The sequence below is a fragment of the Suncus etruscus genome, chromosome 6, assembly GCF_024139225.1.
Source record: "Suncus etruscus isolate mSunEtr1 chromosome 6, mSunEtr1.pri.cur, whole genome shotgun sequence".
Lineage (NCBI taxonomy): Eukaryota > Metazoa > Chordata > Mammalia > Eulipotyphla > Soricidae > Suncus > Suncus etruscus.
The window spans coordinates 3,871,264-3,887,854 of record NC_064853.1 but is presented as its reverse complement, the minus strand read 5'-3'; the positions used below and the strand labels follow the sequence as shown (position 1 = coordinate 3,887,854).

The 16,591-nt window shown below is 55.8% G+C and overlaps 2 protein-coding genes across 6 annotated transcripts in view; one reads left to right on the top strand and one right to left on the bottom strand.

Moving 5' to 3' along the window:
* Positions 1-16,591, top strand: part of ERRFI1 (ERBB receptor feedback inhibitor 1) — a 731,587-nt gene that overhangs the window by 154,768 nt on the left and 560,228 nt on the right. The window lies entirely within an intron of this gene.
* CAMTA1 (calmodulin binding transcription activator 1) overlaps positions 1-16,591 on the bottom strand; it is a 552,305-nt gene that overhangs the window by 46,929 nt on the left and 488,785 nt on the right. For all 5 annotated transcript variants that reach the window (XM_049775266.1, XM_049775269.1, XM_049775270.1 and 2 more), the window contains one exon: positions 14,622-14,756. In XM_049775266.1, the coding sequence (XP_049631223.1) occupies positions 14,622-14,756 (135 nt within the window). The remainder of the gene's footprint in view (positions 1-14,621; positions 14,757-16,591) is intronic.

Sequence of the window (16,591 nt, the reverse complement as noted above, 5' to 3'; positions counted from 1 at the left end):
CCTCCATCACCCCCCAGATGAAAGTGAGATGCAGAACTTTAGGAGAAAACATTTTTTTTTTGTTTTTTAGGGTCACACTCAACGGTGCTCAGGGGTTACTCCTGGCTCTGCACCCAGGAATCGCTCCTGGCAGGTTCAGGGTACCACCTGGGATGCCAGGAAGTGAACCCCAGTTCATCCTAGTCAGCCGCATGCAAGACAAATGCCCTACCACTGTGGCTATTTCTCCGACCTGAGGAAAAAACATTTTTTCTGGGGTTTTTGGGTCACATCCGGCAGTACTCAGGGGTTACTCCTGGCTATGCGCTTAGAAATGGCTCCTGGCAGGCTCGGGGGACCATATGGTACGACAGAATTCGAACCACCGTCCTTCTGCATGCAAGGCAAACACCCTACCTCCATGCTATCTCTCCAGTCCCAGGAGAAAAAATGTTTGTTTTTTTTTTTTTTTTAGTTTTTGGGTCACACCCGGCGGTGCTCAGGGGTTACTCCTGGCTGTCTGCTCAGAAATAGCTCCTGGCAGGCACGGGGGACCATATGGGACACCGGGATTTGAACCAACCACCTTTGGTCCTGGATGGGCTGCTTGCAAGGCAAACGCCGCTGTGCTATCTCTCTGGGCCCAGGAGAAAACATTTAAAATCATGCATCTAGCAAGGGACTTGTCTTTGGAATCTAAACAATAGAATTGAAAACAGAGACACCCCCAGGCAAAAGTCAATGACCTCAATGATCTGACTAGACACTTTTCCAAAGAAGCTACAGAAACCCTGCATGCAATCATTCAGTTCTCACTGTGAGCTCTGGTGAGGATGCGGAGAACCCCCAAACTGACATCTACTATGACCCGGGAAATAGAAACCCATTGGGTGGGTCCCCTACAGGTTCAGTCTGTCAAGTATTGAGTGACCCCAAGATTCTGAAAGGTCACTCCTTGGTTTAGAGCCAAGTGATTAGTCAACACAGGTTGACTCTCTGAGAGAGAAGCCCCCCACCTCAACCCCCAGTCACGGCTTTTAAATCGCCATGTGGGGGTCCCAAGAATTTAGTACAGTGGGGTACTAAATTGCATGACACCTTAGCGCAGAGCCAGGAGTAACCCCTGAGCATTGTTAGGTGTGGCCCCCAAAAACAAGAACAAAAATATTTTCAAACTAAGTATCAGATTATTTTTGGGAAAAATATTTGTTGGGGGGCCCCACCCTGAACCCCTGGACTCCATGCTTCCCCGGGGAGGTTAGGAGACAATGAAGGCAGGTGTACAGTTACAATCCACTTCACATGTGCTGTGTGTAACAGCATCTCAGCGGAGCCGTCCAACATACAAGTAAGATGGCAGCCAGGTAAGGCAGACGAGAAGGATTGGGAAGATGTGGGAAGGGAAGGGCAAGTTCAGGGCATTCGCTGCCCCCCTTGGGCACAGGCTGGTCCAGCTTTGATCCCTTGGGGCAGGCAGGCAGGGAGAGACTGTGTGGGGGTGGAAACAGGAATAGGAGACATACTGTTCCATGATAGTCACCCCCAAACCTCCCAGGTGCAGAAGGTGGCAGAGAGGTAGCCTCTAGGGAGTATGGAAAGACCCAAGCTGGCATGATGCCCTCTCAGACAGCCCAAGGGTCCCCGAGCCAGTAGCCCCCTGAACTGGGGTTTCCCTGGAGGCCCCCTGGAACAGGTTGGGGATCTTTGGCACTGGCCACATCAGGGCAGATGTGGGTTTTGGGGGAGTCTCAAGGCACTCCCAGATAAGTTTCGCTTGTCCTTGGGTGTGAGATAATGGTGGGGTGGAGGGTAGTTTCTGCACCCACGTACCAGGGTGCAGGCTGCCTCAGTTTCCACTTCCACAAAAGGATGTGGTAGATGTTGGGAAAGCGTCCAATGTGAGCTGGCCGCTGCCCACTGCAGGGATGTCAGGTCCAGACTAGGCTGTCCAGGAAGGCACCATGTGAGCTGGGCTGGCCACAGTGCAGGATAGGTCGTGCATCTGGGGGTGGGGCTACCAGGCCAATAACAAGGGGTAAGGTGCAGGGGAAGAAAAAGCAGTTTAGGGCAGACTGTCAGCATATAATCAGGAGGAGATGGGGCACACTCACCTTTAGTCTGAGTACTTGGGGTCACCCTAATGGAATGAAGTGTGGAAAGAGAAGCCCCAGGAGTAGGGGGGTCATCAGAGCCCCTCCCACCGCATCTACCCCCTGGTCCCCAGTGTAGACCGAAGTGCGGGTCAGGGGTAGGTGAGAGACTGCCAGAGACCCCCCCCTTGAGTTCAACCTGAGAAGTGGGGTTCATGGCTGCAGCCCCATCCTCTGCCATGGGACTAACCAGCTGAGCCCTCTGGGTCTCAGAGGGGAGGTCTTGATGGGAGGTGGGTGGAGACACCCCTGGACCTCGGGCAGGAAGAAATGGCATCATGTCGAGAAGGAAAGGCACACTTGGGGAGCTTTGGGACCGGGGATCCTCCTGCCCTGGGATCAGCCTCCCACAATCCTGCTCCCCAATTGGTACAGCCTGAAGCAAGTCTGGGCAAATCCTGAGCCTCCCTGGCCCAGCCTGCACCAATATCCACATCCCCAGAAGACACGTCCAATCTTGTCGCTGAGATTTGGGGCGATGCCTCTACAGCTTCTACGGTTACAACAGCCACTTCAGTGGGTGCCCTGGGCCAGGCAGGAACCTCATTGGGCAGAGGGTTTGCCATTGTCACCATCATGCAGTTGTGAGCACCCAGTTGTCCCTTCGGCAGCCCCCAGCCCACGGTGCCCATCTCCAGAGGGACAGAAGGATGGGTCTGGCATGCATGGTGGTGGTGGGGTAAATCCAGGAAGGTCCTGGCTCGGGGTAGGGGTGCTGAGAAGTCTGGTGGCTTGAGAGCGACAGGCAGGGGTCTGGGCACCTCCTGGACCACACTCCCTCTTGGTGCCAGGCAGGCTGCAATGCCACTTCTTTCCTTACTCTCTGGCTTTGGAGCCTTATCTGGCAGGACTCAAATCTCACTCCTGGCTCACACTTACAGCTCAGGGGTCTATATGGTGCCAGGGCTTGAACTTGAGGCCTTCTGCACTCAACCCACTGAGCCATCTCCCTGGCCCCAATTCCATTCTGTTATTTTTATTTTGTTTTGTTTTTGTTTTGGGGCCATATCTTGTGGTGTTTGGGGATAATTTCTGGCAGACTTGGACCATGTGGGGTGCCAAGATCAAAGCCGGGGTGGCAGCATGCAAGGCAAGTACCCAACTTGCTGTACTTGTACCACTGCTCTGGTCCCTCCATTCAAATTTTTCATTTTTGGGGGAAAACTACCACACCAATGGTGTTCAGGGGTTACTCCTGACTCTGCACTCAGAAATCATTTTGGCAGTGCTCAGAGGATCAAACCCAGGTCAGCTGCATGCAAGACAAACGCCCTCCCTGCTATACTCTCACTCTAGTCCAAACTCTCCATTCAGGCTTTTTAATTTATTTTTTGAGGGGGCGGGAGAAGTGTTTTGGGTCACACCCAGTGGCTTAGATGTTCAGAAGTGACTCCTGGAAGGCTCAGGGAACTTTATGGGATGCTGGGGATCTAACTGTGTTGACTGCATGCAAAGTAAACGCCCCCTCCCTCCGTGCTATTGCTCTGGCCCCATGATTCCAGTTTTTTTTTTGTTTTTGTTTTTGGTTTTTGGGCCACACCCGGCGGTGCTCAGGGGTTACTCCTGGCTGTCTGCTCAGAAATAGCTCCTGGCAGGCACGGGGGACCATATGGGACACTGGGATTCGAACCAACCACCTTTGGTCCTGGATCGGCTGTTTGCAAGGCAAACGCCGCTGTGCTATCTCTCCGGGCCCCCCTCATCCCAGTTTTAATGTAGGAATCAGATATAAGAGAAATGATGGTATCAGTGCCCAGATATTTATAGCATAAAGCACTGCCCTGGGATCAGGCAGAAAGCCGAGGCCTCGCCTAAGTGGGGACCCAAGTTCCATACTGTGCCCAGCACAGTATGGGCCCCCAAGAACTGGGAATAGCTCTAGAAGCTGCCAGCCCTTCCTGACCCAAGCACAGGACTGTCAAGCCTGCTTAGTGTTATCCTAAGTATCATTGGACCCCCCAGTCCTGTGAGGGAGGAGACCTTTCCATCTCCCAACAAAACGATCAACCATCTGAGGAGCAGTTATGAATTAAAACCATGAAACACGGGCTGATAGTCCCTTGTTTTGGGGGGCCTAACACCACCACCGGGTTCCAATTAGGGGCTGGGCTGGCCAATGGTCGAACATGCCTGCAGGAGGATATGGGTTCTAGGATTCTGGAGTCCAGTGCCAGCATTCCAGAAGGAGAAAGGGGGCACAGGGCCAGAGAGATAGCTCAATGGACAGAGTGCAGGCTTTGCAGGCAAGAGGCCCAGGTTGGATCCCTGACTCGGCATGGTTCCGTGAGCACTGCTGGGACAACCTGTGCTGGGAGGCACCCCTGAGCACTGCCTGGTATGCCAGAAACCAAAGAAAGAAGGGAAGAAAGAAAGGAATGAAGGAAGGGGCAAGCTGGTGGAGCAGATGAAGCTTCATCTAGCCCTCCGTGGCTAAGGGAGCTGTGGTGGGGGCTGTGGAGAAGGGGCAGCAGGAAAGTCAGTGGGTGCTGATTTAAAGATGAAACCAAGGGGCCAGAATGATAGAACAGTGGGCAGGGCTGTGACGGTGCACATCGTTGACCTGGGTTTGATCCCTGGCATCACTCATGGCTCCTGGAGCCCTGCCAAGAGTGATCTCTGAGCACAGAACCAGAAGGAAGCCCTGAGCACCACTGGGTGTGGCCCCCAAACAAAACAAAAAGAACCGAATCAGCCCAATAAAACACTGAATGCATTTGTGTGCCTGTCCTCTGGTGACTCAAGAAGATGGGGGGGTGCCCAGGGATGTAAGTTGGGGTACAATGTCTACACAGTACATTTCAATTCTTGTCACTGAGTCACAAACAAGTGACACCCCAACCAAGGTGATCTCCAGAGACAGAACCAAACATGCACCAAGTAGGGGGCACCCACCCAGTCATGGCCACAGACACCCACCACATCACAACAGAGGGAGGGTGAGGGGAAGAAATAGGCCATGGGGTTAGAGGCTACAAGGGTGAGGGAGGCAGGTGGGAGCAGAGAAACGAGTTTTAAAAAGTGAGGAATCCAATATTGGGGTCAGTGCAATAGCACAGCAGGGTGGGTGTTTGCTTGCATCCTGCTAACCCGGGTTCGATTCCAGCATCTCCCAGGGTGCCCTGAGCCCTACCAGGAATTATCACTGAACACAGAACCTAGAGTAATTCCTGTGCACCATGGTATGTGGCCCAAAGTAAAACAAAAGAATCTAACCTTTTGGGGGAACCCCCATAGTGATCCTGTCTTTATCCCGTCCTTTGGGCTCAGTCTGAGTGATAGGATCTTGCCCAATGGGAGGCTCGTTGCCTTCTGGGTGGAGTCAGGGCGAAACTACTAAGGGTCTCAGGGCAGCCATGGGGCTGGTTCTTTGGGAATCTGAGACCCAACACTGGTATTTGCGTGGTCCTGGCTACAGCCTCAGCAGATCTGGAGAGACTGGGGTCAGCTAGGTGGGCACCATCTTGTGCCATTTGTGGGCACCCCTGACCTGAGGGAAACTGGACACCAAGGCTCTAGGGAGCTCCAGGGTGTGACCCACATGTTTCCCCTGCCCGTGGGAGCCCTCACACGATAAACCCCACCCATGTGGTACCTGGAACCCACAAGCTCCTGCCTGCCGTGCCTTTGGGTTCTTTCCAGGTACTTGGGACCTTGGCATGGCATGGTCTTGGGGCTCTGGACTGGCAGATGGGGCCAGAAGAGCAGTGTCCTGTGTGAAAAGAGCTGGTTCTTCTGGCCTACCTCTCCCATGTGAACAGTGTCAAGTGGGTTTTTAGGATAGTTTCCTCCCAGGAAACCCCTCAGGCACTTTCCAGTTTGATCCCCTATTCCCCCCTCCCCATTTCCCATGTCCTGCATACCCTCACACCAACCTGTCCATGTGTCTATGGCTGGTGGCTCGGTGCTCAGGGAGGAAGGGGCATGTTGGGGTGGCCAGCCAACCAGGACTCAGCAGAGTGCCCTTGGCGGGGCCTATTGATACCAGAGGGCACAGATAGTGACATGCTGCCCTGCCAGGCTGCTGTCTCTGTGCTGCTTTAGCCCGCAGGAGGGACCTTCTCCAAGAAAGACATGCCCAGGCCAGGGGCCAAGAAAGGAAGTTGGAGGCATCAACAAGTCATTAGTGTGAAGTACTTGGCCAGGAGCTTGGCTGGTCCCATGAAACTGTGCATCTGGGTGCAGCAAGGGTTCATGGGGGAGTAGATGGGTTTCATGCCTCTGATTCTGATCCCACATTAATTTATATCCATCTGTCCATTCATTCACTATCCACCCACCCATCACTGTCCCCCCATCCATCCACTGTCTACCCACCCACTATTGATCCATCCGTTCACCCATCCAATTATCCATACATTCATCCTCTATCCATCCATTATCCTCTCATCTATTCATCCACCCACTGTCCCTGCATCTATCCATCCATCCACCACTCTCCTCCATCCATCCACTATCTACCCACCCACTATTGATCCATCCATTCCCACATCCACTTATCCAGACATTCATCCACTATCCACTATTCAATCATCTATACATCCATTATCCACTCATCCATTCACCCATCCATCTACCCACTACCCACATCCATTTATCCACCATTCACTATGCATCTAATCCTCTATTCTGTCTAATCTATCTGTCTGTCTATCCATCTAATCCTCTACCTCTGTCCATTCCTGCACTCCCCTTCCTATTCATCCATTCATCCCTATAAGTTCATCCACATCATCCTTTTCTCATCCACTGCCCATCCATCCACCCATCTAATTAGCTGAGCCTCCTCACTGAATCCACCTGTGACTGAATGCTGATGTCACCTGCCAAATAATCTAGCCCGCTTCTTCTTTTCAGACCCCAAGGCCAGCACTGTTTGAGCAGGGGACTAAGTCCTCCTTCCTCAATAACTTGGACACTTTCAATCTGTTCTCTGCCAACCCAGCAGAGCCGGCTGGCTGAGCCCTTCCTGAAATGTAAATCTGATGTCCCTGCTTCTCAAACTCCCAGCAGTTTCCTAGCCCTGTCTGGTCTCACCTGGCCCTCACCTTTGCCACAGTCACATGTGACAAGGGTCCTCTATTCCCAGCCTTTTTCACCCCAGACCTCTTGCTGGCCTGTTCCCACCTTCCTTCTTTATGGCAGGGAACTCTGACCCTAGGTCTGGTCTCAGCTCAAAGGGCTTTGTTCTGGGAGGAACCTCCTTCTCATAAAGGAGGTCTGACCCAGAGAGGTGCTCAGGGTGCACCTCCATTTTGAGTATTTGTTGGATTTCTGCCCACAACTGGTGCCTCGCCCCTTGTGAAGTCCCACACCCCAAATGCCAGTGAAGAAGTTTCTATTTCTTTTTGGTGAACCCTTTTGGGGGTACAGAAAGAAAAGAAGCACAGGGCAGGGGCTTTCATGAGATATTTCCAACAGAGTACAGGGGGGTGTCCTGGTCATAGGCACAGATCTGAGGGGACCCAGAAATGGCAAACAAAAGCCAGAGATGAGGAAATCATTCTAGGGCAGTAGAGGGTGGGCAGAGTTGGGCACATGTGGTTAGTTCCATCCCTTCTGGACATCTCAGTTGCCACCCAGACGCTGTGGAACAGACCTTCCTCCTGGACTCTGACCCTCCACCCAGGAGGCACTCCTCAGCTTTTGTGACTACATCATCCACAGAACATGGGGAAGGAGATTAGGGGTGCCATGACAAGGGCAGGGGGGCAGGCCCGTGTGGCAGACATTCTATGCCAGGCAGAGGCAATGCATGGAGAAGACAAGAGGACAGAGACTCCAGAGAGACTGGTGTGTGTGTGTGTGTGTGTGTGTGTGTGTGTGTGTGTGTGTGTGTGTGTGTGTGTGTATGGGGAAGGAGTCATCCACTGTGCACTAATGCTGCAGTGGTTGAGCCCCCCACGATGGTATGGATGCCAGGAATGAGATCCTCTTCACCCAGCAGTCACCCATGGATCTTGGCCACCCACACACAGCATGGTCTCCCTTCTTGGGCACAGGCCGAAATGCTCTACCCAGTAGCCAGGCTTGGGGCAAGTCCTGTTCATGCTGAACTGGTTCCAACCCATGAGGCTGGACTAGGGGGCAAAGGCCTGTCATCAGCCCTGTACACTGGGGAGATTTGCTTGATGGTGGGGTATTGGCTAAGGTCCCCAAGGCAGGTTGATTTCAGACCTGTCCTGTGTCTGACATGTGGCCACCAACTTCGGAAGCTGCTCCCAGCTGTCTACCGGGCTGCAGAGCCCCTTTTCCCAGTTGGGGCCTCTCTTTTCCAAAGGCCTCAGAATCATGCATATTTGGAGGTGAAGAGGCTGGTGGGGGGTTTTCCACTCTGCATTAAGCCCAGCTGGGATAAATCCATTTGGGGGCCATGTCAGTGCCCAGACTCTCTCATATTTAAAAATATTTTTTTTGGGTGTCCAAGACTTCTTCCTGCTTCTGCATGCAGGGATGACTCCTGCTGGGGCTCAGGTAGCCATAAAGAGTGTCGAGGATTGAATCTGGTTTGGCCGCTGCATTCTCACCCAGCCTCGCTTACTTCCCATGAAGGACCAGATCTTCTGGTGGTGATGTGGCAGGACCATGGGTATACCTGGCTTTGGTGTGGGAGCTGAAGTGTCTGTGCCCGCAGGCTCGTATCTGGGGGACCCCCATGCTCTTTGAGCCCCAATCCAGGAATTGGGAGTCAGGGCCTAAAGACTGCCTGCAATTGGATCTGAAACCCAAATGGGGGATTGGGACAAATCAATTCATTTCCTACTTGGGCATAAGATCCTACCCCTGGGGCCCAGAGATAGCGCAGTAGCGTTTGCCTTGCAAGCAGCCGATCCAGGACCAAAGGTGGTTGGTTCGAATCCTGGTGTCCCATATGGTCCCCCGTGCCTGCCAGGAGCTATTTCTGAGCAGACAGCCAGGAGTAACCCCTGAGCACCGCCGGGTATGGCCCAAAAACCAAAAAAAAAAAAAAAAAAAGATCCTACCCCTGCTCCCACAGGCCTGTTCTCTCCTCCCGGCCATCTATGCCCTTCCTGAGAGCTCTGTGGCACATCTTCGGTGCCCTCCAATGCCAGCTTCTTTCTGGAGCACTCGCTTATCCAAAGGATGCCAACCTCATCTTCCCCTCTGCCAGACCTTGCATTTCCTGTGCCCGGAAGTTACCCTGGGCCAAGCCTGTTGTCGTTCCCCCACAGGAGGATAGAAATCCTTGAGCACTGAAGTTCCAGGGGTTCAGCACAGCTCTGTTCCTCACAAGAAGCTGAGCACCAAAGGGAACCCTAAGGGAAGGGGGCCTAAGGAAGGAAGAAATACGCAGTGATGGTACGGGACAGGGCTGGCCTGAACTAAGGTGGTGGCAGAAAAGGCAAAGAGAAAGCCTGAAATTCAAGGACAGGAAGATACAAGCCATGGGCAAGCTCACGGGGACGATACCCAGATTTCTGCTGTGGGAATGTCCACCACGGGTGCAGGGGCAAATTCAGGTTGGGGTGCCCAAGGGCAAGCAAATACCAGAGCCCCACTGGGTCTGGGCTTGCCTGTGAGAAAACTGGGCAGAAGGTCCATGCTGGCTGTTTCTGGGGCAGAAAAGAGGCTCAGAGCTGGAGAAAAGTTCCAGAAGACAGTGACAGAAAGTTCCAGAAGGAAGATCAGGGAATGGAGATGCAGAAGGTCAGATAAATAGTACAATGGGAAAGGCACTCGCCTTGCACATGGTTGGCCTGGGTTCCATCCATGGCACCCTTGTACCCCACCAGGATGTGTGATCTCTGTGACTGCAGAGATCTCAGAGCACAGAGCCAGGAGTTGCCCTGAGCACGTCAGGCATGAGTCAAAAAACAAACCAAAGAGGAGCCACTGGGACTGTACACAGAAGGGGACGTGCTGAACCTTCAGATGCCTCCATGGGAGCTGCCCAAGGGGGACGGGCAGAACCCGAGGTCAGGGCAGCAAGGCCAGGCCAGGAACCGGTCTGTCCCCATCTCCCTGCTTTGTTACGTCTCATTGTGCTGGACGGAGCTGCGTGTGTCCACGTGTCTGTAACCACCTCTGCAGTGACATTTGAGCCCCAACCCAGCCCGTAGCCTCCAAGCCTCACTGAGTCACCAAGATACATCATGAGTCCTGCCGCATGGAACCAGATCCCCTTCCTCTAGTTTGTTTTTGTTTTGGGGCCACACCCAGCAGTGCTCAGGGGTTCCTCTAGGCTCTGTGCTCAGGATCACTCCTGGCAGGCTCAGGGGACCCTATGAGATGCCAAGGATCGAACCAGGGTTGGTCACGTGCAAGGCAAATGTCTTCCCTGTGGTGCTGTTGCACCGACCCCGCCTCCCCGCAGTTTCCTATGGGTCCCTTGTCTCCCGGGGGCACTGGCCAACTCTTGAGCCCATCAGAGGCCACTGCTCTACAGCCCCTCAAATCCTCTGACCTTGGGGCCGGGCGGTGGCGCAAGAGGTAAGGTGCCTGCCTTACCTGCGCTTGCCTTGGACAGGACCTCGGTTCGATCCCCCGGCGTCCCATATGGTCCCCCAAGCCAGGAGCGACTTCTGAGCACATAGCCAGGAGTAACCCCTGAGCGTCACCGGGTGTGGCCCAAAAACCAAAAAAAAAAAAAAAAAAAACCAAAAACTCTGACCTCTGCAATACCTCTGAGTGGGCTGTGTGAGTTCACAGCAGAGGAAGCACATTGAGACCGTGCCAGCTGGTTAGGGGGAGGCCCAAAACCATACCCCACACCCTGGACTGTAGTTCTGCAGAGGACAGGGAGACCCCAGTCTTAATACCAGCCCTGAGACCACTTTGCTGCTTTAGGGCCCATTCAAGGCACCATCAGGTACCCACAGGCCACAAAGGAGAAAGTCAGTGACCGACCCCCAGGGGTCCTGGCTGCCCCCCTCAGGCCTTGGGCATCACTTGACCCCCTGAAGTTTGGCCAATTGGTTCCACAGGGATTCGCTTGTGTCCCATCTCTGCACACCTGGGGCCAGAGTTTGGGGTTCTCATCAAGAGGTGTCGAAGGGTGAGGATAGAGCCCGGCCTCGCTGTAAGGGAGCACTCCAGAACCCGGAGCCACGTGCAGGGCCTGGTTTTGAGTCCAAGAGTGAGATGGGTCCAAGCTGCATTTCCACTGCCCTGAAACACCGGGGATCTGGGGTGCCCCACACTCAGTCTGTGAGTGCCTCTGGGGTGAACTCCCTCATAGCAGCCTCTCTGCCTGCATCTGTCCTGTCTGGACCCACACAAACTAACCTGGCTCAAGGGTACCTTGTTTACATCTGGCAAGTGAGACCTTTAACCTCCTGCTACACTGGCACCCCAGGGCCGCTGCACCCCCCCCCCTTGCTGGGCTCTACGTCCCTCAGCTGGGCTCTGCCCCAATACTCCCCTGGCCCTGCCCAGGGGAAAGTGTCCAAAGGCTGCAGGAATGGTGTCTTCTGCCCAGGACAAGAGGCTTCCACACTTAACGGGTGTGCAGGAGTATGCAATGTATGTGCACTCTCAGGGAGTGGGGACCCTCACAGGCATGTTCTGCTGTTGGAACAGCTGGACATGGAGGTCAGACTGGAAGAGGGGTCAGTCCCGCTTCTTCTTCTCTAGGGGCTACAGGGCGGACAAGCGTCTCCACCTTCCCAGAACACGGAGAGGATGCGGGTGTCTGCCCAGAGAGAATGGAGGGGGCAGTCAGGGTGGGGAAAAGTAAGCCCATAAGGGACTGAGTTCCAGTCAAGCTCAAGGTGTGTGTGTGTGTGTGTGTGTGTGTGTGTGTGTGTGTGTGTGTGTGTTTGTATGTGTGCCAGGGCAAAGATGGGGTATTGTGGAGGGAAGGTCCCAGCTTCCCTCCTGCAGACAGACCTGGTGCTACTTCATCGTGCCTTGTCCCTGGGGATGCCAGGCCCTGTCCAGCTCTCCGTTCAATGGCTGCAAACAGGGCGGGGGCAGGGCTGCCTGCAGAAGTGACATTTCCCAGAGTCTTCCAAACCGTCTCCAGGGTAACCTGTGTCTGGACAGGAACTCTCTTCCATCTACTGTGTCCCTTACAAACATTGGGGGAGGCGGTCTAAAACTGGGAGAGGGCTGGTGAATGGGGGGGGGGGGTTCACAAAGGCTGGGCCAGAGACAAACCGCTCCTCTTCTTCTCTTCCCTTCCCCAAGCTGAGATCAGGAGAGGAGGCATCACCTCCCCAAAGCCTTCCTTAGCATTTGGGGCTGGGCAAAGCGCTCAGGGACAGAGAGGCGCTTGGCCGCCGCATCCGCAAAGCGCAAGGCGCAGAGGGAGCCTAGGGCGCACAGGGACGTGGGGGTGGGGGCAGCCGGGAAGCCCCTTCAGTTTCGGGGTGGGTGGGGGGGCAAAGCCGGGGTAGGGGTCGCGGCAGGTGCCCTTTTTCCCAATTCCACCCTTGGAGACCCTGGTGCAGAAAGAAGGTAACCGCGCCCATCCCGGTCCTACCCCACCTCCTCTCCAGCTCTAGGCAGCCTTGCGCGTGGATAGCTTGATTAGCTGCGCCCGGCTGAGATGGGGGAAGGCTAAAGGGGAGATAGGTGCACCCTTTGTGTGTGTGTGTGGGGGGGATTTGCCCCCTCCTCCAGGCACATAACAGCCCCCCACGGGGCGCAGCTCAGACAAAGGCTTGGCGCAGCAGCCTCGGTGCGCTCCGCTCTGCCTCTCCCCGCACCCCAACTCGCCATCCAGACAGGGGGTGCGGGAAGCAGCGAGCAGGGCGCGGCCTGGAGCGAACCCCGGAGGCTCTCGGCCAGGGAGGGGCACCCACTTTCTCAGTGGATCGTCTGGGGGTGCCGCGCGCTCTCCCCACCCCGCATTGCAGCTATCCACGCGCGCGCGCGCGCGCGCTCCTGGGCACGAGCGCCCGAGGCCGCCGCGCCCCAGTTTGCGGGCGCCGCAGTCCCCACGCCCCCTCCTCTCCCCGATCCCGCGCGGCTCCACCCGCCGCGGCTCTGGCTCCAAGCCGCAGGGTGACCGTGGGGGCGGGAGGCGCCCCGGAAGGTGCCGGGGAGGGGAGAGCCGGGCCTCTGCGGCTGCATCGTCGCCAACAAAAGGCTCCGAGCCAGCCAGCGCCCGCCTGGGGCGAGCTCGGGGCCTAGGATGAGCCCCCCTTTCCATGCTTTTCACGCCCCCCCAGGCGCTTCGGTGGTCCCCTGCCCCCCATTCCCACCTCCTGTTATTTATCCGCTGGGAAAAGGGTCCCCCCATGAGCCTTCACCCCTAGGGAGAGGTGTCACCTCTTCCTGCAGACAGACTGGGGGGTCTGCTCCTCCCACCCTAGTTCTTTGAAAAGGATCTCCAGATTCCTCCATCCACTCCAGCAACCCTGCGCCCACCCCCAATTCCTGCTCCAGTTCAGAAGGCTGTTGGGGGGTACTTCCCCCAGGTTCAGGCACTTGGGGGGGACGACCAAGGATTGGGGTGTTTGTCACATGCTTAGCCAAAATCCCTCCTTAACCAAACACTGCTGTCTGAAGACCCCGCCCCTTCGATAGAGATTCTTGGATTTCCTGGGCCATGCCTGGCTGTGACCTGGCCACTGCCCCCACCACCACCATGGAGACTCATGTCTCTCTGTCCACCCTGGAGGCCATCTGGTTAGTCGAGGAACGCGCCCTGGCCTCACAGAGCGCAACTGAAACCACCAGAGTTCTGAGCCGTGGGACCTTCTCAGTTACAATCTGCGTCTCGCTCTGGCCAGAGAGAGTGACCCAGCCAGCCAGGTTCTGCCAGGGTCCAGGTGCCTGCCTGCCTGCTGACCCAAGGCACTGCTGGGCACAGTGCAGAGGCAAGGTCTCCAGGCACCTGTGTCTGCGCAGCTACTCCCATGACACCCTCCCCAGGTTTCCTCTGAGCCCCAAGCAACGGCATAAGGGGAGTCAGAGGTGAGGAGGTTAGAGAGAGCCAGGGGAGCTACACAACATATCTCCCAGCTCCTGCCAGGGAGCCAACAGGAGCAGCCAAGAGAGCTTGAGAAGTGAAGGCCCAGCAGCTGGGTTCTTGGATTTAAAGCCTGGCGGAAGGGCGGATCTGGCAGGACACCCAGGGAGTTGAGAGAGGCTCAGGGCTTGGGGGTGCCCAGGAACAGTGCCCTGGAGAGAGGTCGGGGTGTTGGGGTGTATAGGATGTCAGCAGAAGATGCTGAGCTCCTGCGGCCCCATGTGTCCAGAGAGGAGAGATGGCCCTAGTTGTTTTGTTTCATTTTGGGGTCACACCCATCAATGCTCAGGGGATTACTCCTGGCTCTGCACTCAGGAATCACTCCTGGAGGCTCGGGGGCCTCTTTGGGATGCCGGGGATCGAACCCGGGTTGACCATGTGCAAGGCAAACAAACACCCTCTCTCCAGCACTATCATGGCTCCAGCCCCAGCCTCGGTTCTGTCCAGGAAACCCCAAGCTTAAGGTGACACTCCCAGAGGCCCAGCCCTGCCTCCCACTGCACTGACCCCCTCCCATGTTGCACCCTGTCCGCTGGGTCCCCCAGACTCCCCCTTACCGTCCAGGGACAGCCAGTCATGCTGGGAAGAGGGCAGCGTGGGCAGTGCCCGCGCCTTGTACTCAAACACCACTGAGTTGGAGATGATCTGGTTGTTGAAGGCCACTTGGAGGGTCACAAGACCCGTGTCATGGGCTGCAAGAAAGAAGAGAGGTCAGGGCTGGAGGGCTAAAAGGGGGGCCCATGGGGACCAGTGTGGCCCCTTCCTACACTTCACACCCCACTGCTTGGAGCTCCTGCACTCAGAATTTTCAGAACCTTATTGGGAGCCCAGAGGTGGCCAGGTTCTGGGGGTCCATCATACAGGTGTCTGCTCTTGGCTTTTGCGTCAGACCTGTGACTCTTCCTGGCCTCTCTGCCTCAGTTTGTCTGTCTGTTTTGCCATGGCCTCCAGGCCGGTTCTGCTCCTTAGCATCATCCAGGCTCCAGACTGGACACACATACTCATCTGGTTCCTTGCAATGTCAGTCACATGCCTGGGATGAGTGCTCCGAAACAGGCCCCAGGACAGACACAGGCTCCCAGAGTGAGCCCCGGCTCAGTGCAGCTTGCAATGTGGAGGAAGAAGGAAGGTGCCCCCTGACCCAGCTCCACTGCCTCTCTGGGGCTCCTGCTGAGACTTGGGGTCTCTGTGAACCCCCAGGATAAGGAGCTGGTGGGCCAGGGCGGGTGTGGGCTGTCCTTGTCCTAGGTGGTGACAGGATGGCAGCAGCCATCTGTGGTCAGGGCTGGCTTTTCTGGAACATTAGAGCCCACGCCCTTACCCGCCTGGCGTCCAAGCTGGCCGAGCTGGGGGTTGAGTTACTGCTCTGGTTCCTGGTTGTCAGAAGCTTACAGACCCAGAGGCCCAAGTTGGCCTCTCCTATCCGAGGACAGACGTCCAGGCAATCCTTTGCTTCCTTGTGGGAACTCAGCATCTGGACCTGTTCTCCTCCACTGAGAAATTCCCAAGGGGACCCTCTGTGCTCCCCACTTGGTGGCCCTCCAGGCCCTAAGCAGGCTGACAAATTCCCTGAGGTCTCTATGGCAAACCTGGCCCTTTTCATGGCTCGGCCACCCCTTGGACCCATCTCTAAACTCAGGCTCACCCACAGGAAGGTCCATGAGCAGCCATTCAGCTGCCTTCTCGGGAGCTTGCCCTCTGCCCTTGCCAGCCCCTGGGGTACTCAGTGTAGTTCCTCCCAGCACCCCACAGATGTGACCCTGGGGGACCCCACCATGGGACAAATTAAGACTGGCAGGGAGAGCCCATGGGTTAGCCATAAGTATCCCAGGCAGTATTTCTGTCTGATCTCTGCTCTCTGGTCTCTCCCCCCAACCCCCACAAGCTGTTCCCCTGGCTGTGCCTGCCAGGGTCCCCAACCATCAGCTTCTGGCGGAGGACAATCCCACCACCCTGGGTTCCACCAGCTCCTCCCAGAAACCAATAGGTGTACTGCTGGGGGGTGGGAGGGACCCTGAAGCCAGGAGCAGTAGCCCCACAACCCATGCCCCGGGCTTTCCTCTTTTTGTTCTTCCTTGTCTGCCTCCTGCTCCCCCACACCCTGATTCTTGTAGACATGTCACTGTTATGTCATGTCCCCACTACCTACTCCTGCTGGGCCATGACCCCTACCTGCTTCTTCACCCTTGACTGAGCTTTTCCTGTCATGGGATCTTTGCATTTTGTTTGTTGGTTTGTTTTGGGGAGTCATGCTCAATAGGGCTCAGGATGACTCCTGGCTCTGTGCTCAGAAATCACTCCTGGTGGGTTTGGTGACCCTATGGGATGCCAGGGATTGAACCGGGGTCGGCCACGTGCCGGACAAGCCCCCTACTCGCTGTGCTAGGGCCCCTCTTTGCAGTTCTTCAATGGTGTCATTGCACTTCCTGCCATAGAGGCTTTGGTTTCCAGTATGGTCAGAGATTTCCTTATGGAGTTTCTGCACTTATGGTTTCCTACTGTGGCCGCCATGTTTCCTGCCATCAGC